The sequence below is a fragment of the Netta rufina genome (genome assembly GCF_964035555.1).
Source record: "Netta rufina genome assembly, chromosome: 3".
Taxonomy (NCBI): Eukaryota; Metazoa; Chordata; class Aves; order Anseriformes; family Anatidae; genus Netta; species Netta rufina.
The window spans coordinates 105798426-105810914 of NC_140125.1; the positions used below are offsets into that span (position 1 = coordinate 105798426).

At 43.7% G+C, this 12489-nt stretch overlaps 1 protein-coding gene across 1 annotated transcript in view; it reads left to right on the forward strand.

Moving 5' to 3' along the window:
- Positions 1 to 4365, forward strand: part of TAF1B (TATA-box binding protein associated factor, RNA polymerase I subunit B) — a 48195-nt gene extending 43830 nt beyond the window's left edge. Inside the window, exons 14-15 of the mRNA XM_084285228.1 lie at positions 16 to 241; positions 3682 to 4365. Coding sequence (XP_084141354.1) covers positions 16 to 241; positions 3682 to 3853 — 398 coding nt within the window. The 3' untranslated portion in view covers positions 3854 to 4365. The remainder of the gene's footprint in view (positions 1 to 15; positions 242 to 3681) is intronic.
- Positions 4366 to 12489: the final 8124 nt, after the last annotated feature.

Below are 12489 nucleotides of genomic sequence, written 5' to 3' on the forward strand. Positions count from 1 at the left end.
TTTCTATTTGTGCAGAGATGGTTGTGAACTTGCAAAATCAGTTTTGCAAGCTGTCTGGTTCAGTGCAACCTGCCGAAAGGCCAAATCCTTCAAGTTTTCAGTTAAGTTGGTCTGAAGAAAACACAGATGGGACTTGTTTTCATGGGCATAGCCTGAAGGGAATTTTGCAACAAAAGAACGGTGTACTTACAACCATCAACCCTGACTATTGGCTGTGCACAATTAGACTATGCCGTGAAAAGTAAGTATTCACATTTTGCTTAAATACCTTTTGGAAAAATCTCCTGACAGTGAAGTATGGTGTGTGTGTATACATCTATCTCTCTATATTTTTCTTTCCAAATGACAAATACGGGGTGTGTATACAACTATGTCTTCACATATATTTAAAATCTTTTGTAGAAAGGGGTGTGTGCGGAAGGGTTAGTCTTGGATTGGGAGTAGACATTGTAATATGAAGAGCGATCAAAGCGAGCTTCTGCGAAGAGAGGAGATGAGACAAAATCAACAGCCAGAGTCACATGGCAAGAGTAGCAGCTGGATAGAAATACTCACTATGCTTCCGTCTCCGTAGGATTTTAGAAACTTTTGCACCACTGCTCTTAAGAGAATGGGAAAGCTTCCATTCCTCTCTCCTTTGAGCCCCAAAAAGCATGGAAAATGTTGTTTCTAAATCACTCTTGCCTTTTTTTTTTTTTTTTTGGTGGTCTTAATCAAAATTTAATCGTAAAATTAGCACTCAGAGTTCAGATAAGTAGCTAGTTAATGCCTTCAAAATATATCCAAAAATAAAATGACTGGGAATGAAAAGGGCTCGATCGCTGCTTCCTCTAAGCTGCTTTTGCAAGCAGATTGGAAAAGTAAAGTGAGAAATCTGGGAAAAGGAAACGTCTCGTGCTTATTATTAAGAATGTTTAGAGTCCGTCTTTACCCAAATCCCAACTTTCCAAATGAAAGGGAATTTGTTTATTTATTTAATTGTTCAACTAAGGGTATATCAGAACAACGATGCTATCTGTTAGTATAGTCATTTACTTTGAAGGACCTAACGAGCCAGGAGAATTATAGCCCAGCTTAGCCAGCCTTGTGCAAGGTTATATGAATATTTCAGTGTCAGCCTAGTTTGTGTCACACTTTTCACTCATCCCTTAATACCTTCCACTTGTGTCAAATTCTGCAAAAACTCATGAGTGCAATGTGTTTGTTTTTTTTTGGAAAGGAGGTCGGGTACATTAATGTGAAATGAGTTCTCATTTGTGTGTTCTTCAACATGTGTTGAACGACATCTTAAATCTGTATCTGCTATACACTTCTGAATGTCATGCTAGAGAGAGCAATAGGCCCTACAAAATCCTAGCAATGCATTCCTGATTTTTAAAACATTAAATATTCCCCTTGAAAATAACTGGCTTTCACCTGTATGCAGTCCTTTCTTTTAGCGGATTTATTTGCTTATCTTTATTTTCCTTTTCACATTGCCTTTCACATATCCACCGTGACAGAAATGGGTTGGAATAATGTAAACACAGTGTTATATTACAAGAGCTTCGGTTGTATGGATTCATTCTTTTGTATGAATAAGAAGCTTTTTTTTTTTTTGCCTCCCCCCCGTCTTTTTTTTAAGGGAGGAGAGGTAATAATCCTTTTTACCACAAATTTGCGTAAATCTTATATAGACACGGAATGAGTGGATATTTCGGTGTATGTTTGCGTGAATAATCTTCTCATGCAAAGTCTGTTTTTAAGCCTGCATTTTCATATGTAATGTATTAAAATGTTAATGGCAAACTGTCATAGCCTTCATAAAGCAAGATTTGAATTTAAATTCTTACCGGTTAAATTTCCCATTATCTCATTTGCAATGCAAGTAGTTAATTATACACCTGACACTTACTTAACTTTGGAAAATAACATCTACTCCCTCAGATATGGGGCTTTATCCTCTGCAAGTGTGTGTATGTGTAACAGAACGAAAAACGAAGATATCAATCCTCTAAAAATCAGCGTGGTCCAACTAGGACTGCTGGAATGCTTTAGTCGTAGGACTGAAGTGCAATTCCAGTGTGGGCAAAGCTGAGAGTGGTAAACTGAGGGGTAAAATGTTTTTACATGTTCATTTCTTGTAAAGCTTTAATTTTTAAGCTGAGTTCTAAATTACTTGGGTATATGACTATTTTGAGCTGATATATGGTAAAGTGTTACGTGTGCAAAGTGTTGAGAAAAATAGATGGGCTTTGCCCTTATTACATCTAAATTTAAAATCTCTTGGAAATTTTTTTAGCTCTTTAGAGATGCTCTTAGTGTAAATAGCACAGAAATAGCTATTTCTCGGAGTTGTAAGTGCTGAAACGTGGGGTTCACATGAGGCTGTCACAAAATGCTTAAGTTTGTATTGGCCAGAAAATGGAGATTTGGTTCAACTGACACCACTTATGAGTGAAGCTTGAACTTAGCAAAGCTTTGGGTGGGGTTGTGGAGCCAGCTGGATCCTTCTGACACTGCTGAAAGGAGAAGCTGAAAACAGTTTTTGTAAGAGGTCGCTGGCAGCTTTTGGGCAGCACGAGGACAGAATCTGTCGGGCAGCCCATGGGACCCACGGTGTGAGAGACCTAGTTTCAGATTCCCAATCTGCCAGGCTTCAGGAGGGTTCAAACAAAGCCTTTGCTCCCCGAAGTGTGACTTTCATGGTACTCCAGGACGGGTCTATCTGTTCCTCCAGTTTGAGGTAAAATGTAAATGTTTTTTGGGCCAGAGGGAGCGAGCAAATGACTCTATAGTCTAGTAATTAGCACACTTGCCCATAAAAATTGGGACAGACAGGTTCCAGTCCTTGTTCTGGTGAATATTTAAGACCGCTGCTCTGAATCAGACAGAGGGGAAATTTAAACTCTGCTTCTCCACATCCCAGGGCAACACGTAGTAAACCGGAGGCTGCATAGGATTTATACGGTGAATAGCACCTGGATCCTCATGTGAATGTAAAGTGGTGGGTTGTTTTAATTGAAGCAGCTGGATTTTATGCTTCTTTAAACTCTCCATTCTTAATAAAAGCAAATCTGGGCTTACCAGGTTATTTTTCCAGCCCAAATTGCTGAACCAAGCAATATTGCTGCTCCTGAGCTATCTGCGCTGTGCATCCGCCGTCATCTTTGGTTGGGTGTGTTTGGTGCTTCTTACTAGCAAGCCCAGTCTGCTGTTCTCATTACACACCTGAGCAGTGAAACTCCTCATTTCCCTTAAAATTGTTGCCACAACGGCTGCAAAATAATTAAGCAGAAGGCTGCTATAGCACTAATTACTTTTTGTCAACACGGCCAACATATGCTCCAGTGCTTCCTATATTACTCCAGTGGTGTGAGCTTAGCTTTCCTCTCGTGTTTTTAGGCAGGTGTTCTGTGTTTAGCGCACACAGGCAGCGGACAAGAACTGGATGGGTTGCCATTGGCAAAAAACACATCTCTCATCTGCTGCGGGATGATCCTAATTCATAGGGCAAGAAGCTATGCGAGGTTTTAATTTTTTAATGCTTCTGTACCATCTCTGACATGTCTTGGGCCAGTCCTCTAAGTTTCTTCTGGACAGAAGTGACACTGTAGACAAGAATTGTGACTGAGGTGGTTGATAAGATGTTGGAGTTTTTCTCTAAGTAGAATTTGATAGATTTCCTTTCTTTCTTTTCAGGTTGTGTGGTCATCTGGCGCACTACAAAGAAGTGGACTTTCCCCAGAGTTACCATTTTGTGCTAAGGCTGTTCTCCTTTCTTCTGAGGATACAGCCCTCTTACATCCATGAAGAGGTGTGTGTGATAGAACACAAACTTTTTAATAAAAAACTCTCCAAAAAGCCAAAATAAAACACAGGCCTAAGGAAGTAAAGAGACTTAAACATAATAGTATTAAAGCTGTGTGAATTGGTTCGATCCCGAACCAGGGTATCACATCTACACTGCCAATGTTCCTGTTTCCTGCACAGAAACCTTCAGTTAAGGTCGTAGCGCTGGGCTCTGCCACTGCACTGCAGCTGTAGTGTCACTTCGTCCGTAATTTAAGTCAGTCACTGGCTTCCAACTGGGAGAGTTACCAAGGAAACTGTTTACCAAGATTTATTTCCTCGCTTTGCAACAGAGCCAACAGGAAGCTATGAAATTGCCATTTTTTTCCACATAATTTTACATACTTCAAGCATACTGGACAGCACGTTGGCACCTAATTGCATTGTGAGATTTTGCAATTAAAATGCTACCTTTTTTTTTTTTTTTTACCGACTTGTATGACGGCAAATATATTTCTAGAAAGTAATGTTTACTTTGTTTTGAAATAGCGTGTTAACAAATAAAAGGAGCAGGTGGTTGATGTTTTCACTGCAGTGAGTTGTTTAGTCTTTGTTCCTACACGGTCTGTTCTGGAGCGGTTCTGGCACTGCTTTCAACATTTCTTTGCATCCTGAGTATCTCCCAGTCTCTCCTTGTGCCTGAGCCTCTCATTCAAGCCAACGCCTTCTGGGTCCGTGTCCCACTCCAGCCTTCACAGCTTTTGCAGCTGCCTTTATGCCTGGAACTCCCCATCCTTTTTGTCGTACAGCAATAGCTGCCAGGTCCTCCTGTCATCCTTCTTTTGCAATGCTACTCTCTTTTGAGCTGCACTTCATTTCTTCTGATCGCTTCATAATGCAGCAGCTTGTGCCGCAGCCATTCTACCCGTTTCTCATGCTCGATTTTATTTATGCACTGTGTTTTCCAGCTATCCCAGACAATGTGTAAATGAAGTTGGGTGCTACGACTACATTAAAGACACCATAACACATACATATGTTGAGCAGAGATATGTTGAGCAGATACACACACAGCTGAATAATTCTGCCTCCGGTTGAATGAAATAAAATTCCCTAACTCCATCTGTCAGCACAAAGTACAGGAGTTGCCAAATACACTTGATCAATCACAAAACCACCAGCTGTTCCCGGGCGGTACTGTGGACAAGACAAATGCTGTCTGCAGACTTTATTTTATTTTATTTTATTTTAGTAATAGAGCTTCCTTCCTGAGCAAGGCTTGGGCTTCAGTGAGATGTAATCCGAGAAGGTAATCAGCTCAGTGAGTAGCCTAAGTATGATGGAAGGGTTTCAGATTTGTTGCAGTTCAATCTGTGAAACTGTTGTCTAAAAACTGGGAGCAGGTGAATGAATGAATGATAGGAGAGGAGACGTGCAGCCCTACCCACCTGAAGCAAAGCGATGAAGCAGTACTTCAAGCACAGGTAGAGCAGACAGGAATGTGTGGAAGGGAGGGCGGGCAGGCTATTAAAAGTAAGTTGTAAGAGTTATTTGGAAATGCTGGCAAGCCACGAAGGCTTCACAGGCTCAGTGGAGTAGAACATAGTGTCCTGATTGGAGGTGGCAGAAAAGATACTGTTTGGGTGGAAGTTTTTACTTTTTTAGACATTTTAAGCAGTTCTTGTAGAACAGGGATTTAGAGCAGTGGTCCCATAAAGTGACTGTGATGTGCAGATGAGAAACTATGCTTTTAGCAACACAAAGCTAAACAGTGTTTGGTGGGGGGAAGAGTACAGGCTGAGTTGTTACTTGTTGTCTGTGTTAAATGTTTCCTAAGTGATACAATTCATCGTGTATTGCCACATTGTGCTAGCTACCTCAAGACTTGGGACATCCCTCGAACTGATAATTACATTATGGAGTCAGAATGTACCAATTTGAAGCAGATCTCGTGTTTGTATTTTAAAATCAGCTGTTATTTATTATGCTTAACCTCACCTGAGCGAATTACTGAAGTTTGTAAATATTTAGGAAAATTATCCTTTGTTCTTGTTCTGGGTAAGTACTTGTGTCAGTTAAAAATTGACGGAAATGTGAAAGCATTAACACTGTGTATTAACAGCGCTTCCTCAAACTCCTGAAAATATCCCATTCACTTTACTATAGTATTTGCTAAAGTCCTGAATTACCTATCTAAAAGACACTTTACATACATAAAAGCTTACTTTAATTCAGAAGTCTTCATTTGAAAGACTTGTGCACTTAATTATAGGTACACCTTTCTTTTAAAACTACTGTAGTAGTAAAATCTCAGCTTCGTAAATTAAAAACACCGTCCTCATTGTTCCATCGTTACAAAAGTAACAAAGCTCCCTTAGATGTTAGAATAAATTAAAGTTGTACTTTAATAAACTGGAATAGAGCTCGCAATTAATCATCAGCAGCTCTGTGCCTTCTGGACACATGGGCGAAGAGGCAGATTGAAAAGAAAAGGGTGTGCCTCTGAAATACTTCGTGGTAGTTCAATCCAGCTTAATCAATCAGCACTTACGCTCGAGCAGTGATGTTTACGAAGCTGACGAGCCACCGGAGTGCCTTGTCTTCAGTGGATGTAGCCGAGCTCTCTGGGGACAATCGCTTGGGGTCCGGTTAACACGAGCCCGAGGTGGAGCTGGCAGGTGGCTGAGGGGCAGGGTGTCTGCTGCAGCACAGCAGTTCCCAACACCTCCTCTATTTGCTTCTACCTCGCAGCTCCTTTTGGTAACCGTTTGCTGAAAATGGCCAAGGAAAGCTCAGCTTTCTGATACGGGCCTTGTTGTACTTCTTCTGGGGGAAATTCAAACCTCCAAGCGAGGTTAAAACCAAGTGTTTTTTTTTTTAGGTTGAAATTTTAAAACATCTATTGAGAAGATTTTGAATAGTTGACTAATTACTAGCTTAGACAAAAGCGTATCAGTTATTCTGAGACCTTGATGTGCCTTCCAAAGTGAATTTAGTCTTCTCCCAGTTTGCGTATTATACTTTAACATGCTGGTTTGTTTGTTGTTTGTTTGTTTGTTTTTTTCCATCCAGAGTACAAATGTAGCCTTACTTTGAATTTCCTTAAATAATGCAACCTTTCTAGTGATTCCTTGGAGAAATATGACAGACGTCTAGTTTTCTTTGAAAGTTAGTCTCCAACAGAATTGGGATTTCGCTGTCTTTTCACTGCCTCAGTGTGTTTGCATCCTCAATATCATCTTAGTCTGCCACATACCTGTTTTCTTTTCAATTTTTTTTTTTATCATTTTCCAGACAGGAAGGAGAGATGTTTGACTTTCTCCTGAACCTCTTATGCTGAGCAAGGGCCCTGAGCCTGATTTAGCAAGAGAAGTGAGAATCAGCAAGGTTACGTGCCTGTGAGCAATCCTAGTTCAATATATTGTCAATAGTGTGCTGTATGGGTAATTAAATCTTTCCTAGCCTATTATTTGCACGTCCCCTGGAACAATGGTGTGAAGGAGATTTGGGCAAGCTTCGTGCAGCGTTGCAGGCAATGCAATGAAAACTCACTGCTCACAACTTCCCGGGAAGCTCCAAAGTCTCTTTGCCTGACTGCTTAATGCTGGCTTTTCTCCCTTTGAGGATGACCAAGATTTGCTGATGGGCCTGGAAAGTCATTGTAGGGTGTTTATGGAAAGCTGTCAGCAGGATGTTTTTGCAGGGCCAGCTGGGAGCAAAAGGGCTGGGACCCACAGGCCTGCCGGGAAAGTCTTAAAGATGTGAAGTCCCTGGGTAGCTGTCTGCACCGTGGCTAATCCATCCCTTGGCTGTGGCAGGCTGAGTAATTCTTACGCTGCTTTAGAGGCACAGAAGAGTCAGGGTAGCTTTGTTCATGGAGCCTCATATTTTGATCCAAGAGCACGAAGGGAATGCCAAGCTGTGGGGACGGGCAGAGATGAAAGCTTCCCTCAGTGCTGCGTGCGCTGAGGGCTGGCAGAGCGCGGGATGACAAATGCTGGTGTCCTCACGTGAGGTCGTGGCTGCCCTGGTCTGACTGCTCGTGGCGGCGTTTGGAGAGCCAGAACGCTCCTCCCCGCTCGCCAGCATCCACAGCCTGCCTCTGGCAGCAAAGCAGGCGGTTCTAAAAGAAATTACAAGCCAACAACTCTGACAGCCTCACGTGGCTGCTCCGTCCTGGAGAAGCGATCTGGATCCCATCCCAGACCTCCGTGTTGTCCCAGCAGTGGCTTTGCTCATCCAAAACTATATCGCAGTGCCCCAGCAGCCGAGTGCAACCTGGACGCTCATCGGCGCAGTGAGGTGTGCTGCTTCGGCACAAGCCCGTGACAAAACATGTTGTTGGCTGAAGGGAGGCTCGTCCCCGAGCTCCGCGCTGTTTGCAGCTCCTGGCTGGGCAGCTGAGCGCTGGCTGCGCTGTGGAGCAAAGCGGATTAGGCAGAGGACAGCGTGCAGGCAAAGAGCTGCACGCGCTGTGCCCTTGCTACATCGCCCTCACCCCGTATGGCAGGGTGTTTGTGCAAAGGAGTTACATCCAAAGGAAGTGCTTTATGGGTTTGGGGAACGTTCGGTGAGACTGGCCAGCCAAAGGTTTTATTGCCGGTATAAAATCCGAGCCTTCAGGTTGACTTCTTTTTATGTGTAGGCTACTGCAAATTTGGTTCATTTATGCGGTAGGCATGTCAGAGCGGAGCTGCGTCTCCTGGCCCTGAACAGTCTGCTTTCTGCGAATGGTTTCTGTGTTATCTTTAAGGCTAAATGCAGAATTAAAGGGGAAATCTGATTTTTAAGGAACACTGGCAAGATTGCATATAGGGGTATGGCTGAAAAGCCAACTGTTTTGGTTTCACTTTCCTCTTCTGTATTTCACACTTTGAGCTTTCATTTATTTCTTGACTCCTTTTTCCCCATCCTTTTCCACCTTCCTTTTCCACAGCCACTTGTCTGCCTCTTCCTTTCCTTTGCGCCTGCTTTACCTCTCTTCCTTGTGAGCTCGTGAACTTTCTGCCTGGGCTTTTCTCTTTCTTTTCATCCCTTTGACTCCTTTGGGTTACTTTTCCAGCTGTATCATCGGCGACTGCATGGCCTAATGCAGAAAAGAAGAGCTTACCTGGTGGGCTGTGCAGTGAAGCATGGAAGATTCGGTGCTCCTTACAGGCAGCTCCAACATCTCAGGGGTTCAGATGAAGTAGAAAGCATCTTGCCTTGACTGCCTGCCGTGTTTTGCGAAATCAGAAATACTGTTACAAATTTGATGCAACTTGTTTGTTACACAGGTGTGAATGGCCGGTGCACCAAGATGCTAATTATCACGCACGAGCTTATAGATCCTTATTTGTTGGGTAAGTCCTAGCAGAGGGTGATCCTTGTCCAGAACAATTCCCAATTTCTCTCGAGAGTGGTGTCAAAAGGCAAAAGGGAAACGGGTGAGTACGCTGAGACGGCGCTCAGCCAGATAGTTGTAAATGGTGTGTGGGGTTCTTTAGGTGTTTCGGGTGGGAATTCACTTAACAGGAAATGAATGCATGAGGAAGGGAAGGAGAGCACTGAAGGCAGGATGGAGGAAGAGGAAAAGGAAAAGGGGAGGGCACAAGAGGTGGAGGAGAGCAGTGACACGGAGGTGAAAGGGCTGAGGGAGGGAAGCAGTTGGAGCGGACGCCAGTCAGCACAGGGCAAGGGAAGTCCTGCCAGAGCGCTGCCACACCAGGCTGGGATGGCTTCGTGCCCAAACCAAAGCCCTCCTCAATCCCTTTGTGCTTCTTGCCTGATTTTATCCAGCGCTGATGCAACCGGGTCAGTGACATCACAGAAATCCACCTCCCGCTGGTGTTACAGAGTCTAGATTGTGACCGGCAGATTAGTCAGTGGTGTCACAATCCTGTGTTTGTATCATTGTCTCCTCAACGTGGAAGTGATTGCCATGTCGATAACTACGTTTTCATCTGTGAATCAGGCTGTTAAGAAAAGCAGGCTCTTTTGCAGAGGCACCAGCCGTGATTTATTCGGAATAAGGCCTCGGCCAACTTTAGCACAGTAGAAACGCCAAGCAGGGCACATTACTGAGATTTCAGCAATTGGGGTGCAGTGTGAGCAGCTGGCTGAACTTCAAGGCACACTGCCCCCGGGTCACTGAGAGCCACGGGGTAAGGCCAAATTTTAGCGTTAATGAAAAGTGTGCACATGTGCCAAAAAAGCAGCAATCGTGCGTGCACATCCCCGAGCTCTAAGAACAGGGAGCATCACGGAAAAATAACAGTTGAGAAAGTCAGCAGCCCTTTCCAATGCTTCTAATGCTGAGCTGGTTGTGTAATTTGTGTTGGAAACAAAGCCAGTTTTACTCGTTTGGAAAAATGTGATTTCCTGACATCTTAATTGATGATAGCACTTTTTCAGAAGTGCAAGCCGGTAAGAAATCACATCTTCTGTGCAATCCAGAACGAGATTTTAAAATGGGTTAAAAATACGGGATAGCTTTTACTGCATGCCACGAAGAACAATTCAAGTCAGTTCGTTTCACATAGTAGAGCGAGATCCTCCCCAGATAGCAATATTTATCTTCTGCCATCCCAGTGGCAGTGTTTGCAGACCCAAACAAAGCATTTTGTTTCTAGAATGCCAGTTGTAATCCAGTCGGAGGATATTAGGCAACTTCCAGAATTAGACCCTTAGTGAAAGTTTGTTCCCTTTGGTTTCATATTTCCCTCGGTTGGCTGCTTGAATTGTCCTTCTGTAATCTTGCATTGGAGTACGTCCTGCACAAATAGGGAAGAGATTTTGACCTAGAAGAGAGACCTCTCATTAGTCCACACGCTTTTAAATTACAGCAGTTATCTGCAGCATCTGGGCATGTGATAGAGAGCATGGCTGCTGCATGGGCTTTGATTCAGCTTGTTACTTCAGCAGGCGGCCTCCCACCCTTGTATTTCTCAAGGAGGAACTCAAGATTTGCTGATTTTTGTTGGCATGCCCCCACTGGACGTACCCATGTCCTCGTACCCACTGGCACCCTGAGGCTTCAGCAGCATCACCTCCGTCCTCCACCGCCCCTTCCCTCCTTGGGGTCCACTGTACCGGGGCAGTGGCGAAATGTTCCGTCTTTAAGGACTTTTCCTGTAAAAAAAATAAAAAGGATTTAGTGTGGAAAGTCGCGGGGGGAGCGGGGCGGGAGGGAGGAGGGGAACCCGGCCCCAAGGTTTGGGGGCTGAGCCGCCGGGGAGCAGCGCGGGGGAAAGGTGTTTTTTACCTCAGGAACAGCCTTCTTTAAATTTATTTACCTCAGGAACGGTCTTTTCATTTATTTATTTACCTCAGGATCGGCCCTTTAAATCTCAGGAGCGGCTTATTTATTTATTTATTTATTTATTTATTTATTTATTTAATGTTCCTCTAGAACGAACTTTTTAACCTCAGGAACAGATTTTTATTTATTTATTTTCCTCGGGAACAGACTTTTTACCTCAGGAATGGCCTTTTTTTTTTCTTTTCTTTTTTCTTTTTTTTTTTTTTTTTTTTAACCTCAAGAACGGCTTTTTATTTATTTATTTTCTTCAGGAAGGTCCTTTTTTACCTCAGGAACGGCTTTTTATTTATTTATTTTCTTCAGGAAGGTCCTTTTTTACCTCAGGAACGGCTTTTTATTTATTTATTTTCCTCGGAAACATTTTTTTTTTTTAACCTCAGGAACGGCCTTTTTTACCTCAAGAACGGCATGTTATTTATTTATTGTCCTCAGAAACTGACTTTTTAGGTCAAGAACGGCTTTTTACTTATTTATTTTCCTCGGGAATGGACTTCTTACCTCGGGAACGGCCTTTTTTTTTTTTTTTTTTTTTTTTTTACCTCAGAAACGGCTCTTTATTTATTTATTTATTTCCTCAGGGACGAACCTTTTTACCTCGGGAACGGCTCTTTATTTATTCTCCTCAGGAACGGACTTTTTGCCTCAGGAACGTCTTTTTTTTAACCTCAAGAACGGCTTTTTATTTATTTATTTTCCTCAGGAAGGTACTTTTTATTTCAGGAACGGCCTTTTTACCTCAGGAACGGCTTTTTATTTACTTATTTTCCTCGGGAACTGACTTTCTACTTCATGCACAGCCTTTTTTTTACCTGAGGAACAGCTTTTTATTTACTTGGTTTTCTCGGAAACTCACTTTTTTACCTCAGGAACGGCTTTTTATTTCCTTATTTTCCTCGGGAACTGACTTTTTACCTCAGGAACGGCCTTTTTTTAACCTCAAGAACGCCTTTTCATTTACTTATTTTCCTCGGGAACTCACTTTTTACCTCAGGAACGGCTTTTTTACGTCAGGAACAGATTTTTTTTTTTCTTTTTACCTCAGGAACTTTTTTTTCTTTTTTTCTTTTTTCTTTTTTTTTTTTATTAAATCTCAGGAGCACCCGTCAGCGTGAAGACGCCCCCTCTCCTCCCCTCACCTCTCCCCTCAGCACCGAGCCCCTCTCAGCCCCCTCACCGCCGCCGCCGCCCGTCCCCTCCGCTCCCCTCACCGCGGTCCCGCCCCCTCCCTCCCCTCCACCCAATGAGGAGCCGCCGTCTCCTCCCCGCCGCCCTCGCTGGCCAATGGGAGGCGCCGCGCGGCGCCCGTCCACCTGCGGCCGGCGGCGCCACCTGAGCGGGCGAGAAAAGCCGCCAGAACCCGTCGGTGCGGCGGGCTGCGCGCTGCTCCCTCCGCTCGCCCCCGCTCCCTCCCGTCCCTC